Here is a 16,282-nt window from a genome sequence, read left to right as displayed (position 1 = left end):
ATTGGTTTATGAACTTGATTTTAGGAAACCATGTTTGCAAATGGTCTGCTGCAGCCATTTGAAGAAGTCATTTTATCTTTCACCTATTGGGTGCTTGCTGGGGAGTTCTCTTGGAAAAGCTTAAAATAGCATTCATCATAATAAGGAAAGGTAAACTGTTTATACTGTATCATCACTGCAGTGGCCTAGACAGCTGTTACCAGACAACATTTCTTCCCAAGACGTTAACAAGCATGCTGCGCTGTACTATCATGGAGTCTTTTTTAGATTTTTGTACCAAGAGGAAAGCAAACTTTTTCCCCAGAGAAGTGACAGATAGACAGATACGATATGATAATCTGATTAGAATGATAACCAGGTTTATTTCTCTCAGTCATATGCTGCTTTCTTCATAAACAAGAGTTTATGGAAAAAAAAATCTCTAGTGTTTAGCTTGGCTATACCCAATAACGACTTTGGAAGGGCTTCTAGAATGGAAAAGCAGATGTTACAAATCTGCCTTATCTAGGGAGCAATTGTTGACTCTGTTGTGCAAATCCTAATTTACATCTGCATGAAAGGTTTCAGAGATTAAATGGCATTCAAGGAGGAATATTAGCTTTTCTCTCTCTCTCCAGCCCTCCTTTGAATGGATTTACTCCTGGCAATTAGCTTTCTGTTCCATCGGCCAAGTAGAAAACAGGATTCATCAGGATTCTACAGTATCCTTTTTTTAATGGACTGTTTTCTCAAATAACCCAATTCAGATGCTGAGAGTTAGAATAAGAAATAAATAGGCAGAGAGTTAAAACAGTTACAAAAACAATTTGGCCAGAAGGATTTCCCTGCCTCACTGGGAAAGCCCTGAGGAGCAAAAAAAAACAGAGAGCAAATCGAATGGGTTCCCTGGCTACACCTAAGAAAAAGGAAATGTAAAACCCCCTGAAAAATAAACCTTTGGTAGCTGCTCGAGTTTGGAGAGAAGATGGCTGTCCCAAGGAGAGTATTTAGCTGGGTGCTTGCTTGCTGAAGGGAACAAGCACCAATGGGATGTTTCCCTTAAAATCTGGCCAGACAATACAATCCAGACACTTTCCATGGTTCTCCAAGCAAAATAAAAAGGAACAAAGTGACTACCATCCTTATCTATTTATCTTACAGTTCTGTACTCTGTTCTGTTCTACAGAAATAAGTTTTTTAAAACTGCCCTCCATTTCTTTGTCAGCAGCCTGGGAGGACAGGGAAGGAGGCAGCAAAAGCATCTTGGTGGGCTGCACTGCAACTTTTGGGATGCTCCGGGATGCCCAGAGGCAAGCCATGTCACCTGATGTGTCCCATGGTACCTGGAGGTCATGGCACGTTATGAAGCAAGGTGAGGAGACCCGAAGAGATGCTCTGTGCTCTCCTGGGTGCTGTAGCCTTCATGATGGTCCTGCTTTATTCAAGGGGAGGGCAGCAATGAGCTGTATCTGAGTGCTCAGCAGCCTTGCCTTGACAGCAACACCGGTCCACGCCCGGCACACAGGGAAACCAGAGTGCTTGCCCACACATGCTGCTTGCTTGATGTGTGCATAATCCTTACAGATAAAGTCGGCCTGAAGTGGGCAACCCAGACAACTTTCTACTCAAGAGAGAGTGCCAGGAGGTCTGTTAAGCTCCTCCTAGGAGGAGCACATGAGTCCCGGCCAGTCTGTCTCCAATAGCCTCCAAAGAGAGGTGGCCTATTTGCCATCAGCAGTTAGCTATGCAGAGCGACACGAGTGAATCCAGTAGTAAACTGCTATGGAGAAACAAGGCCAAACGTCTTGTTGCACTTGAGAAAGGCAAGTGCCCGGCAGGCTTAGCTGCACAATGATCATGAAATGCTGCAGCTGGCATCCTGCCTTGGCACTGAAAGCCGTGAGACTGTACTGCACAGTGAGGGTTTTGCATTTCTGCTCCTCAACATCCAAGGATCTCCAAAAACTCATCATCGCAGCTAGCAAGCCAACTGCCACCAAAGCTTTGCTAGATGTGGGGCCAGAGGCTTTCCAATGGCCTGGGCAAAGCCTGTGCACCGCCTTTACTGGAGCAGCGACAGGCTGAAGCACACGAAGAAAACACATCGTAGAAGCACGGACAGAACCTACGCTTTTTTTTTCCTGCTTTTGTTAGGCTAGGCTACCTGGCCAGGTTTTGTAGGTGATGTGCACCAAGCAATTAGGAAAGCTTGCAACAAGATCTAGGCAATAAATGAATGAGTGGTCTATAAAGCATAAAGAGAGAAACTGAATCTTCGTAAATATTTTTAAACTCTGTTATAAAAGCATTAGAAGAACAAGTTGTTGAGTAATTGTTGAGAACTATTTTTGCTGAGATTCCTCTCTCTACCCTCATTTCCTTCCTAAAATCCTTGAAAATTTCATTATATTTGGAGTTTTCAGCCTCACAGGAGTGTTCTCAGCTACTTAGTGAATACTAGCAAAATGTTCACCACCTTTTAAGCACCCTTGCAGATGAACTTTTTAAACAATCTATAGCTCATCAGGCCAGAAGTCCAGGTTTACCTCAGAGGAACTTTTTGAAGCATGTAAAGATTCACAGTTGCTTCACAACTCCCTGCCAGGCCTGGTCCAGGCAGTTACTTGTGATACTCTTCTGAAGTTGGCTTTGAGATCACATGGCAGCAGAAAAAATTTGCCATCAAGCCCCAACCTTTCCCCTTCGGTTCACAGCTATGCAGATACCAAATCCCAGCTCCTCTGAATTTGCCTTGCACTTTTAATGTGCGCTCCTCTAATCTTCATTTAATGCAGGCAGCTGGCTGTAAATACCCCAGAACAATAACGTTAATCCTAAGTATCCTGAAGACCCCCCCTCCTTCCTCCCTGCACCAAAACTGGAGAAAAATAAAAAGAACAGCCTCATGACAGCAAGATGGAGAAATCCAAGCTATCGACTGGGCCAAAGGAGCAGAAGTACACAATGAGCTAAATTTTGCCTGGCCTGCTAATTAAAAACGGAAGCTACCATACTCCAGAGCCAATGTTGGGAGGTGGGGGGAGTTTTCATGCTATTCAAAAATCGGCTTCCAACTGGGACCATATTCACTCAACATTAATTGTCATTCCAACTACGAGTGTCCTAGTTTCAAAATGAAAACTGCTCTCCAGTGTCGCTAGTGAAAACCAACACCAGTTTCAGGGCATTAAACAAAATTTATTGATTGCATTTTCCCACCCACTAAAACTTTAATAAGCATTAAACCTCAAACTCCTGGCCCCGCTTCCTCCCTCTACCCTCTCTCTCCATAAAAAGGGTCAAACTCTTCTATATGGAGATTAGGACTTAATGTTTGGTATTTGTTTATGAGCCTATCAATTGCCTCTATTTCAGGGGGAGAAAAAAGCACATCTAAAAAAACCTCTCTCGTACATGGATTAAGAGAGGCCAAAGGTTTAGAGTAGTTTGAGATTTTTTTCCCAGCTGATTGCGGGTTTTAGATATATTACAGATCATGTTTAGGTGAACAAAAATAAGTAAATATTCTCTTCATAAGTTTCCCTAGAGTTACATAAAATGGACTTTTTTCACGGATTCCTGTTTCTCACTAATAAGGCACAGAGCTTCAAGTCTTCTCTGCTAGCTGTTTTCAACAGTGTAAAAGGGAAAAAAAGTAACAGTTTGGGGGCCGCTCTGTCTGCGCGCTGGCTAAAACAAACAAAAGCCAAGCGTTTGAAATGCAAAGGTTGGTGATTACGCCCAGAAATCCATATCTAGGCATCGTGGGGAATGGCCACAGATTTTAAGAGTGCTTAAGTGATTTAAATGCAGAGCCTGAACTGGTTCAGCATCTTTCAAAACCAGGCCTGTTATTTGAATGCCTAAAGTGAGATTTCAGTGCCAGGTACCCACGTTTGCGAAGTCTAAAAGTAATCTCCTTTAGTGAAGCCTGATCCGTTTTTATCTAAAGTCCCGAATCACAAGTGAAGATTTTACTGAGTGGAAAGCAAATCTAACTAAAGCTGCAACATTTCCTCTATGTGCTAAAAACTCTTCTCTTACCCTTCAGCACTGATAGAAAGAGTTTTGGGAAACAGCGAAAGAAAAGTGCATGTCGAAAATTCTTTTATTTCTCTTCTTTAAAAAAGATTGCTAAAGGGATTAGACACAGCTTTGAGTTCACTGCTCTGTTAAATCAACCTTACAATATTTTTTCAGCTTGTTTGACTTGCTATTTCTGTATACATTTGTATTTTCACCTTTCTGCATGCAAATCCCACGCTAACGTTTGTTCTATGCTTCTCACAGGAAACTTAGTCAGTTCTTTATTTGTACTAAGTCTACGGAGTTATAGAAAACAGACTTGGAAAACAATCCCTAAATTAGCAGGACTTACTGGCTTACATGCACACACACACTCGCATACCATCCTATCCAAATGTGGCATTTTATCATTTCCAGAGGCAAGAGCAGGGCATCAGGTTCAACAGAACGGATCTTTTAACGGTCTCGCGTAACCATATCTATTACGGTGGGTTTCTAACTGCACGTAATAAATTAAGAGAGAGTTCAAGGAAGTCATGCGTGTCTCTGTTCCCACCCCCTAAAGCAGCTTTAATGCTTCCAACAGTACCGCGTCAGGCTATGGAAATCATACAATGAAGTCGAACACCTCTACAGCAAACCATCTGAGCACTTCCATGAGGAAATGCACTTTCTGTCGCAGGTCATTTCCCCTGTCCTGCAGCGAACATGAGCTCCTCTGCCTGTGCAACCCAGGGGTCGTGGCACACGTGCTTTCCAACACCTGCTTCACCCTTCCTGGGTGAGTGTCCCAGCTTGGCCATTCCTTTCCCTGCCAGACCAACCTCTCCAACCTCCTGCTTTCCAGTCCTCGCTACCCAAACTGCCAGGAAAGCGCAGAAGAGTCTCTCCCAGCTCCCTGCTTCACAAGCTTGTCACTCCTCTTCCACAGCTGGAAGATGCAGAAAATCGAGCTGAGCTACCTTGCAAGTGCTGGACCCATCTGGATGTCAGGCGCCAAGGTCATACTGCAGCCAGACTCCTGGGATGAGGAGGGGGTGGATGGTGGGATGAACCACCACGAGCAAAGCCGTTAAGATGTGCAACCTCCCTGCAGATTTTTCTCTACACAGACCTGTTTCTTAGCACAGACATAAGCAGAGCAAGAGCTGCCCCCTGGATGGCAGTAAGACCACAGAGCAGTTTAGACCCTGGTGCCCATAGAGCCACTGGACAGGGGAATGTCTGAAGCTCCCACTCAGGTGAGGACAATGTTAGGCCAGGTCCATGACCCTGACTCAGATCCTGTATCTGCCTAGAATCACCCTCCAACCTGCAATGTGAACCTGTTTTATCTTCAGTGCCACCAGAGAGAGACACCGTCTCGGTGGCAGGGAGAAATTTTGCTCTACACAAACAGGTTGATGCTTTTCATCCTTCCTTTCTCAGTCCCATGAAAAAAACAGCAACTCCTGAGCGATTCTCGCATGGACGACTGCTAGGTCTCTAAGAGGGCCACATGTCTCACCATCAGCTGCAACCAGCTGCAGGAGACCTTGACCCCAGGATGGTGCCATCCCCTCTGACCCACCGCCGCTCAGCTGAGCCGTGTGCTCCAGGCCCCTGCACCTCCTTCTCGTCACCGGATGGCCATGTTCAAGTGCTGAGTAAAGCCATCCCTGCAAAGACTGCACAGCTTGTCTAAACCTAATTTGCTATTCACTGGGGTGAGGGAGCAGGAGGGGAAGAAAACCTCTACTTTAAACATGCACACATATTTTCAAAGTACCTGAAAAGGTTTTGGGAACTTTGCGCCAAGACTAACACATTCCAACTAGAAGATTATCTTATGCAAAGTGTGTAGATGGCCCCTCACAGGAAGGATTTGCGTTCTGCCACTGCACAGGGTGGTAACAGCCAATATCACACTGGTAGGCCAGGTTGTTTTGAGCCCTGCAACAGTGCCTGGACCTCCCTCCAGGAAGACTTTCTTGATCAGGAAGCCCACCACCTTCTCCTCTAGACTCCTTCTCAAATCCCACAACCGCCAGCACAACTATAAATAAAAATGAGGCAAAAATCCTGTTTCTGCAATAAATAATAAACATGTTGGAGTCACCGTACAGCTCAATAAACACTTTCAAGGACTTGCTTTCTTTTTTGTCTGGGCTGTGTGCGGGTGGTTAAGCAGAGGGCAGATTTCAAAACGTTTCTTGGGCAGCAGGTTTTAGCTTTGGGTTTCCTTTACCTCCTTCTCTAAATAACGCAACACTAATTGAACCACCGGCCAAAAGAAACTAAAGTGTGATCCTTTCTTCCATACCCAAGGGGTTCCCATTTGCCCCTGTTGCTCTCTCCCCTCCACGTCTTGCTGCCTGCAACGAGGGCAAGGCAAGGCGCTGCTGCCGACGTGCCCTGCTCCGAGACACGCGAGGCTAAATCAGACGAAGGTTGAGTGGGACACACTTGCCACAAGGCCACCTAGCTTGTCTTCTCTCAAGAATGGTCCCCACCAAAGCTCTGTATCTATACTGTATATATTGAAACTCTACAGTATTTACAGTGTATCCCAGGTGGGCAGGAAACAGGGGCTGCGGGAGGGTGAGGAGGAGATGACAGATGAGATACTGTCTGATGACATATCTTCAAGGATAACTGTTCCCATAGCGGCTTATAGCCCTTGTTCCTGAGCCAGTGAAATCAGGAGCCCGGGAAGTCTGCAACTTATCTTTATGCTTAACTACAGATTTCAAGTGCCTGACAAGAAGCCCTCACTCTGCAACGTTGCTGAGCCAGGTGCCTTTAGGCTGAGCTGCAACAAGCCCTCCATCTCCAGTCATCACTCACTACCTCATACGTGCTGAACTTAGAAGAAGGTGGGTGACGGATCTGTAGCAAGACCAGGCAGTGATGCAGAGAGGACACCATCTGCTGCTCCTCACTTTTCTCTCCTTCCTCTCTCTCTTTTTTTTTTTAATTATTATTAATCAATTAGTGAATTGGGAGGCAGAGCTTCTCTGCCGGCGCCTCTTCCGCTCACCCCTGCGCGGCGCAGAGCAAGGGCGCCGGAGGGCTGTGCAGGGCAAAGTGCCGCCCGTGGAGCGTGAAGCACCGTGAAGGCGGGTTAGCGGGAGATCTGGGCTCCCAGCCCTGCGGCTCATCTCACCCAGGCACACGGCCTCCTGGGAACCGACTGACCACACTTTGCAAGAAAGAGGCTTTCTGAGTTTTCCCTGGGAAAAAAAAAAGGGGGGAAAAAAAAAAAAAAAAAAAACACGCTTTCATGAAAAGCTGCGAGATCATGCATAATCCACCAGCCATAAAAATGAATGCATGTTTTATTTTATTTTGCGAGTGTTCCCCCTGCTCCAACTGCACTCATTTGCAGCTCATTTCTTACAGGGTAAATACAGGGTAAATGCTAATTTATGCACCTCCATTTACCAGCCCCCCCAACTCCTGCCCGAATCCCCAGCCCATTAACATAACTATTTAAACTGGACATGTTTTCTTAAACATTCTTCTTCTTTCATAAACTGCCAAGTGACAGTTGTTTACTGTCAACAAGCCTGGGTAGTCTAAGACAGGGAGAAATACGCCCTTGCAAAAGGCAGACATATCGGCTACCAAAGGAAGATTAAAATCTGGTGTTTTTTTTTTAATTCTCCCTTCCTAAAAATGCTTTATTCGGACAAACACGCATGCAACACATCAGGAGGGATGGCAGCACGCGTAATTCCAATCATTCTTTTAATTGAAGACAGGCTCATGGAGGATTTATCTGTAGTTACACGTTAGTCGTCCGTACACACTCTTTGCTCCCGGCTCTTCCAGTTGCAACTGGTCGTCTCCTTTCATTTTTTTTTTTTTTTTTTTAATCTCCGACAGCCCAATTTCCCAAGGCACAGCACGGGGAATCGGCATGCTTATTTTGCAGCAATTCCACAAACAGTTAGAAATAACATGTTTGCCCTAGGAGTCTATATTAAAGTTTTTTTTTTAAAAAAAAGACAGTAATAATAATAATAATAAAAAAAATCAAATCACTGGCTACTTCAAGACCTACAGTCTCCAGATAAGCTGCAGAAATATTCTGCTGGGAATTGCTTGTACTCGAGTCTTGCACATGAAAGCAGTGTGGAGAGCGAGGGGGAAGGGATATTAAAAAAAACAAACAAAAACAAAAACCCAAACCCTGTAAGAAAACCCTTTCTCCCTGCTGTGCCTGCCTGTGGCCGCGGCTCCAGGTACAGCCCCTGCCCGGGTATGCCGTGTACCAGGCACCTCTGCTGTGTCGGGCGGATTCGCAGGAGGGCACCGGGTGCCGCTGCGTTCCCTGAAATAACCCAGTAGGCACAAGATCGGCCCCTCGTTATTATTTTTGCGGGACTGCAAGCAGTGGAGAACGGCAAAACCCCCAAACAAAGCAACAACCCTCCGAACGAGGAGCCGACCTTGCCCCTAAAGGATCTTTACGAACTTTGCCATGCAACCAAGTAAAATTAAAAATCCAGCTCTTGGAGGCTTTTTGGTTCTTGGATGGGGGAAAGCGAGAGGTTGATGATGGCTGGTCTTCCCACCTGAACCCAGGAACATCTCCCATAGGTCCCTGTCCCCAAAAGAAAAGCCTCCCTGGACACGCATTTTGCCTTCTCCCGTGGAGCTCAGCGTTGAGCATCCCCACATCCCACTGCCTGTGCTCTCCTCCGCCCCGGCCACCGCGGGGACCCCGGGACCGGGGTGCTGCTCCTCCCGGGAGGCTCTCACCTGCAACAGACGGGTATTCACCCAATCCTTACAGCCGAAGCAGTGGCCTTGCCCCCAAAGCTTTGCTGATTTAACTACAGCGACTGAATAATTTAGCGAGATTACTGGCTTGGACTGCACAGGGTTGTTTGGTGTAATAAAGGTGTGCTGCGAAACACTTCGAGGGGCAAAAGCACTGAATCAAGGTATGCCAACGAGTACTTTCTTCTCACCCTGGTTATCAAACACCAGGACTTTGGCATCCACCCTCTGCTCCCCCGGCCCCCGGGTCTCTATCGTGCAGGGCTGCACCACGACGGCTAATGATTTCCTTTCCCTAAAAAAGCTTATACTTAAACTACAGGAATATAAACTGGCCTCAAAAAAAATCTACCCCCCAAAACCAAAACATGCTGGCATGAATCACCTTTAGATTTTAACACAGTTAAATAGCTCAGGGTATAACTGCTGGGTGCAAATCCAAGCGGCAATCCACCTCCTGAAGCGTTCGCAGGGAACGTTTCCCTTGGGAAACGCACGCTGCAGCCGCTGAGATCTTGCAGAGTCGCAGATAGCGATCCCAGACGGCGTCCCTTCTTCGCCCGAAAACCTGGAACCCTTCTCGCTTCTGAGTCATTAACACTTTTAACCCCTCGCAACCTGCAGAAATGGCAAAGCCCCAAAGTCCCACGGATGCTAAACACGTAAGCACGCGGTGAGTGTTTTGCACGCAGTTGGGGCGCGATAGCGAAACTACGATGCTGTTCCAAGATTTAATAAAACCTTCTTAGCCAACAGCCTCCTTATCCGCCCCTCCTCTCCCGAGGGGAGGGAGCGAGGCCAGCGCACGAAAGCTGACTCTCCCCCTGCTAGAAGCACCGCTCCTTTCCCAGGCGAACGCGCCCGGAGCGGCGGCTGGGGAAGCGCTTTCCCGCTTTCCCGCCCCGCGAGTCTCCGAAAGGCCCCGGCGCTCGGCGGGACGCGCGCGAGCGTGGCGGCGAAGGCGCCGGCGCAGCGGCCGCCCCGGGGCCGCGGCCTCCCCGGCGGAGCGGAGCGGGGCGCGTCGCTGGCCGACCGCCTCGCTCGTCTGCAGCTCCCGCGTTTACCTAAGGCTTCAACTCGCCTCCTATCTCGCGGTCCGTGTTTGCCTTTCGATATCGTGGAAACTTCCTGGTCGCCGCAGCCAAGGGGGTTGCGCGGGCGCTTTCGGCACCGTACGTACGTTGGCGGCGGGCGGACGCGGTTTCGAGCTAGGGTTTCCACAGCGGGTTTCGCTCGCCCCCCTGCCCCTGCTCCGAACCGGTACGTGGAGCCAAGAAACGGGCTCCCCGGGCGCAGACAGAGTTACGAGCACATCTCGCTCCGGCAGGAAGAGCCCAACAGGTAAGTCTGTTCAGGCAGGAGAACTGAAAAAAAATTTTTTTTTAATTAAAATTAAAAATAAATAGGGCATGTTTAATCGACTGTCTGCGTATTAGGTTCAACCTAGCTGGGAAAAATAGCTCAAACTGCCAGATATTGGCTGCTTTTATACTATTTTATGGCTGTATATTTTTCCATGCTTGAAATACGCCACACTTTATAACCTCAATTACCTGATCAGTAGAAAGCACAGAAAGAAACGGGGAATTCACCGCGTGCCAAGAAACAGAGGTAGGGAGCCCGGGCTTGCTCCTTCCAGAGATGTGCTGGCTCACTGGAAGTGTCTGCAAGATCTACAGGGGGGAGCCAGGGACCAACTCGACCAACCCCAACTCCTAAGAGACACGGAGGAAGTTTCTGGTATCAAACCAGCGCCTTGTAGAGCATCTCCAGGAGCCCGAGTGGGCTCACGCACAACTCGAGCTGGAAATGCCGGGGGGATCTGTAACATTCCTCCTGGGCTGATTTTACATATATTAAAATTTGCCTGGAGCTAAACTGTGATAGGGGACAAGACAGCCGCATCTCCACCTGTCCTGCAGCCCCAGGGCTCGGGATCACCCTTCTGCACTGGACTCTACAGATTTAAATGATCAGCCAGGAAAAAAAACTTACTAGCAGGCCATGCCCTAACCTTAACCAAAGTTAAGATTCAGCTGACATCGCCAGCCATAAGCTTCGCTGGCCAGTTAACCCAATGCTCTCAGAAACATGTTGGTTAAATGTTGCTTTTGTAAACTGGAAATCTCATTAACCATGGAGAAACTGGGGTGATTCCATATCTTTTAGGGTTTCTAACTGAAACAGCAGATGGATGCAATAAGTCTTCTGGAAGGACAGCTTCAAAACATATAGTTTGATATCAAAGTTCACTTTTACAGACCATACATAATGACAAAAGAGTTTTTTCCTCATACTGAAAGGGGGAAAAAGCCCTCAGCTTGCTTTAAAAAGTTTCAGCCCTGCCCAGGGATCTGGGCTGGGTCCCTCCAAATAGAAATGGTCCTGATTCAGGGATGCCGCAGTCCAGACTTCTTCAGTGTTCATCTAACTCCCCAAAAACATGTTCAGGAAGGCTCTGAACAGGTAGAACAGCGGTGAAGATTTGTTAGAGGGAGTCATAAAAGTTAACGTGCCGGTCAGAGAGGCTTAATTTAATTGCATCATTTAATTAGCAGATCAACAATTGGCTACGCAATTTTAAGATCTACTTTCATCACATTCCCTGTTCAATGGTTGTTAATAAAGTCTTAATTAAAAGAAAAAAAAATAGATATAATTGGAGTGACCCTTGTCACTATGTGGAAAAGATGGTGATGTTATACATCTAGCATCAAATGCATTAATGAACCGGTCTCTGCAATGGGACAGATTTTCCAGGTCACTATTTGTTAGGTGAAGAATAGACTGAAAAGCAAAAAAGCCATATTTCATCATCCTTTACTCATGTCTTCTAATTTTACTGCTCTCTAAAATATGCTGGCCTCAACATTAAAGACTTAATTAACATTTTGCAATCTACTACTGTTAAGACAATAAATGAATCAACTTTCTTCAGCAAAACTGTCTTACTTGTAGCTGCCCACTGAATCTAAAGGATTTCAGGTCTCAGCCATAACATAGAAAGCAACATTTCTTAATAAGAGACTCTTTTTAAAGGGCTTTAAAATGCTTCTCTTTCGAGAAGGTATAAACCCAGAAACTTACTCCAGGAATGGTCAGTGCCATTCAGCACTCACTTAATACAATTATAATTTCATGGTGAACTTTGGAGCATTTAGACACACAAAGCAAAATGACGCAGATCATAATATCCTATACCTTGCACTCTCAGCTAGTCAGAAGCTGAAAAGGCCAATAAATAAATAAATAAGAGTACAGTTGCTATAACCTGTATAAAGAAAAACTTGTCAGCCGGCACATCGCTACTGCTTCCAAGCAGAAAAGTCACAAGAATATGTGGCTCAATATTCAAACTAAGTTAAATCCTGACATTGGCATCTCTTCTGCTTTTTTGGCTTGCTTGCTGGGGCCAGTGCAATAACTCTGGGTGACAACTTGACTGCAGTACCGTGTAAGTAAACTTCGGTTATTGCTCCTGACATACTCGGATAGCTCCCCCCTTCCTGCACAAACTTTCTCAGATATTAACACCTTTCTATGCAACTTTTTCAACACATACACACAGTTTTAGCAGCTAACCAGTATAGTAAGAAACCCCGAAATTCATTTTTCCCTACGTATCATGTACGCACACGCACAAACAAGATGCAGGAGATAGCCTGTTATCAGAAGTCTTTAGAAGAGAAATGCTGCTGTTTCTGTTGGTCTGCTCTCTAAGAAAACAGCCAGCATTACTTGACATTCACAAATCGTACGAAGTAATATCTTTATCTGAATACTAATGCAAATTGGTAGGGCTTTTTTATATTGATGTCTATTCTGTGGCTGCTGAATAGAGTGACCGCATGCTCAAGGCTGCAAAGGAGTTCACTGACCTCCCTAATCATCTCTGTCATAGCCGCTGAATGACATACACATTCAATCCTGCCTTGCCTCTCTACTTTCATTCATAAAAAAAAAAAATGACATTGTTCTTCCTGCAGCAGCCCCGAGAAAGGGAGAGAAGAGAAACTCAGCCCAGATGAGGCCCCTGGTGTTTTTAGTTTAGCTTCTATTCAGCAACAGCCCCGCCATCTGCCTCCTTCCTGCCAACAGCCGAACACCTCCCTGCGGAGATGTTAAAACCTGCACCCCCTCCACCTCCACTAATAGCTAGTATTCATATTAGCAAACATACACATACCTCGAGAATGCCTCCCTTCAATGTGTGTTTTATGTAGCAGAGTATAGGCACAAAGCAGTAGCTGTTACAGCCTTCACAGCCCCGTGTGGAGAATTAGATCACTAGGGAAAAATCCTTCCAAGCCCCTTTATGGAAAATAAGGCCTTAGACTGTAAATGCAAAACCTAGCGAACAACAACCCTCAGTAATGAGCCAATACCCCATGGCCCATTTGACTAGGAGAAAGAATTTGCTTTTTACCATTCAATTGAAAGATTGAAAAGTAAAATGTGTTTTTACTTGGCTCTGAAGGTTTATATTCTTTACAGTTTCTTTTGCAGAACCCTTTCTCCCCCAGATAAGAGCGCCCTACGCGCTGGCAGCGGGTCCTCTGCCCTTGCCTGACGAGTCAATTAGATATCACGACAAGCAGCCCGGGTATCGCTAGCGGTATTTCAAGCTTGCCTCATCCACGTGGTTGGTCAAGAAGTAGCCTGGCGTTACAAAGCTCGGTCCGGGCTCCGTGGCACGCTGCCTGCCGCCCCGCGCGGGCCACCCCTCGCTCCCACCGCTGGAGAAACGCTCGGGACCGTGCGCACGGGAGCCCTCCGTTGACGGCCTAATCCTGCTCCCCGCAAAGCGCGGGAGAGTTTTGACAGCAACAACAGCCGGACCACAACTATGCCATTACTCGGAGAAGCCGGGATAGGGAAACCAGAACCTGCCCGCAGGATTTCCCCCGAGCGCCTGGCATCGCTCCGTTCTAAGACATCACCACAGGGACGTTTTCTTCAGCTGCCTCCCTTCCACCAACACGCCGGACGGCTTTCGGGCATGTCACTTGCTGTATTTCAGACAGCACCCGAAGATCCTAATGTGGGTGTCTTAAAGAACAGAAAGGTTTTTACTATTTTTTTTCCCATGACCTCAGTCCCTGGCTGGGAGCTCTGCCTGCATGAGTGTAAATCCAGAGGACCTCTGAGGAAGTCACAGAGGTTGCTCCACACTTTCCTTGGGGCTCCCCAGAAAATTTTGCTGTTAAGTGACAACGCAAGTACATATTTCAGGCTAAAACGGGGAAAAGTTCTGACACTTAATTTCGGTCAATTCCTAATAGCGTTACTAGCGCCGGCTGCTCTTGTTTCCTCCTAAACACCAATTTCATCTGCTCTGACAAAGTAGCTGAGATGTTGCCCCATAAATCAATTCTTTTGGCTGTGAAAAATGAGCCAAACGAGTTACACTAAGAATCTGGTGTTTTATTAGTACTTTCTTGAAAACAAAACCAACCCCCAGCATGATTTATAGCTTTAACCAAAAGGGGTATGAAAGTAATGCCCCCACCCCCCCAGCCTCCACGAAGCCCATTTATTCCCCTGTCACTTTTTTGGCAAACCTGCTTCAAACCCTTTCGCGAACAATGGAAACTTTCTGTTAGGTACATGTAATCTTGAAGACAGGGGGCTGGCAGGGGGCTACCTTCCATTAAAGAGCTTTGAAAAATAAACAGGGACTCAGGTAGCAGCTGAGCCGTATCAGGGAGACGCGACATTTCAAACACCGCCGTACAGCTTTTAGACAGCTTTTGCCCCGCGTGTTAACTTTTTCTTTTTCACTTGCGGCTGCAAAGTTTCCACTCGAGGGGAGGTAATTGCTGCATTCCCGTAAATGTGTGGGTTTTTTTCCCCCCCTTCTCAACACAATCCCAACTATTACGCCGAAGTCAACCAAGCTGCGGCGACCCTACAACGGGGGGGAGACGCCTCCCCGCCGCTCGCCCCCGCGCACCGCGCACGGCCCGGCGGTGTCTCGGCTTTTCCGCGCTCAGCCGCCAGCGCGGCTACGGCCCAAACCCCGGGCCGCCGCGGCAACTGCGGCTACCGCGGGAAGGAGCCTCCGGGACACCGGGGGCTGCCCGAAGAGCGACCCTTCCCTCCCGGGCGCCCCTCCGGCCGCCGCTCTCCCAAGCCCGTCCGCAGCGGACGCCGCGTTCCCACGCTCGCCCGCCGCCCGCGCCGCCTCACCTGCGGGCTGCCCGCCGCTCCTCTCCTCCGCGGGGGCGCCGGGCCGCCGGGCCGCCGGGAGCCCGCCGGCCGCCGCCGCCAGGCACAGGCACCACAGGCAGCCCCACGCCGCCGGCATGCCTCCGGCGCGGCGCCGCGGGCGCGGGGGAGCCGCACCGCCGCCGCCCGGCTCAGACATCCTCCGGCCGCATGCTGCCGCCGCTCAGCGCTCCGCTCCGCCGCCGCGCTGCGGGAGAAGGGGAGAGCCGCTCAGCCCCCGCCGTGCCGAAGTATGTGTAGATATATATATATTATTTTTTTTGAGGCGGGGGGGGGGGAAATCGAGGAGGAAAAAAAAAATAAAGGGGGGGAGAGACGCGCGCAAAAAGCGGCGCCGGCGGCCGTGTACCTGCGCAAGCCCCGCGGCCGGCCGCGCACCGCTCATGGAGGGAGCGCGCCCGAGGAGCCGCCGCCGCCCGCCCGCCGCCGCGGCGCTTCTGCGTCTGGTTGGCGGGCGCGGGCGCGGAGCGGGGCGGCCGCGCTGTCCCCGCCCGCCGGGGCCGAGCCGCGGGCGGCCCCGCCCCGCCCCGCTCCGCGCCGCTCCGCGCCGCCGCCGCCGCCGCCGCGGGGGGCCGCGCCCCGCTCCGCGGCCCGGGACGCGGGGGGCGCGCTGGGAGCGAGCGGAAGACGGCGCGTCCGCCCCGCGGGGAGGCGAGCGCCCTTTCTCCCTGCGCCTGGGAGCTTACAGTCTGTCCCAAATCCTGCAGTCCTAACCCTAAACCCGCGGCTACGCAGAGTGGCCTCGCGCCCTGGCGCAGCGGGCCCTGAAAAGCGCACAGATTTTTTTTTCATCTTCTTCTTCTTCTTCGTCTTACAACAGCAAAGGTGGGTTTTCTGAGTCGGCCTCAGCCGGCTCCCTTGGGTCAGTGGGCAATCCAGGCAGGACACGGCATGCAAGCCCTGCCTGGACTCAGCCTAAGGGCTCGTGCTTGCCGGTGGGATTGCCGTGCTGCCGCGGGGGCTCCCATGCCCTGGCCCGCCGACCGCCCGGTGCCGGCATTGCACGTGCAGCAGTGAGCGTTACCCTCCTTGGATTCTGCACATTCCCTGCTGCTAGCTGGGGCTTGCTGCTGCTGATGATAAAATCTGATTAAATGTCACTCGTTGCGGTTAGGGGCAGTGCAGTCATCTCGGTCAGCCCCGGACACGGCTGACTGGCCGAAGTGGCGTGCATCAGTTCCTGCGGAAAAGCGACCTGCGCGGCTTCGCGCCGAGAGAGCACGGCTCTGCTTTAACACAGCGATTCACCCGCTGACGGGGCGAACGCTCTCGGAGCAGAAGA

General features: G+C 49.2%; 1 protein-coding gene across 2 annotated transcripts in view; it reads right to left on the bottom strand.

The window, feature by feature from the left end:
• Nucleotides 1-15,139, bottom strand: part of FGFR3 (fibroblast growth factor receptor 3) — a 56,118-nt gene extending 40,979 nt beyond the window's left edge. For both annotated transcript variants that reach the window (XM_062574542.1, XM_062574541.1), the window contains exon 1: nt 14,962-15,139. In XM_062574542.1, coding sequence (XP_062430526.1) covers nt 14,962-15,139 — 178 coding nt within the window. The remainder of the gene's footprint in view (nt 1-14,961) is intronic.
• Nucleotides 15,140-16,282: the final 1,143 nt, after the last annotated feature.

This window comes from Rhea pennata, chromosome 4, assembly GCF_028389875.1.
Source record: "Rhea pennata isolate bPtePen1 chromosome 4, bPtePen1.pri, whole genome shotgun sequence".
Lineage (NCBI taxonomy): Eukaryota > Metazoa > Chordata > Aves > Rheiformes > Rheidae > Rhea > Rhea pennata.
The sequence above is the reverse complement of the archived record's forward strand: the minus strand, read 5'-3'. Positions and strand labels throughout refer to the sequence as shown.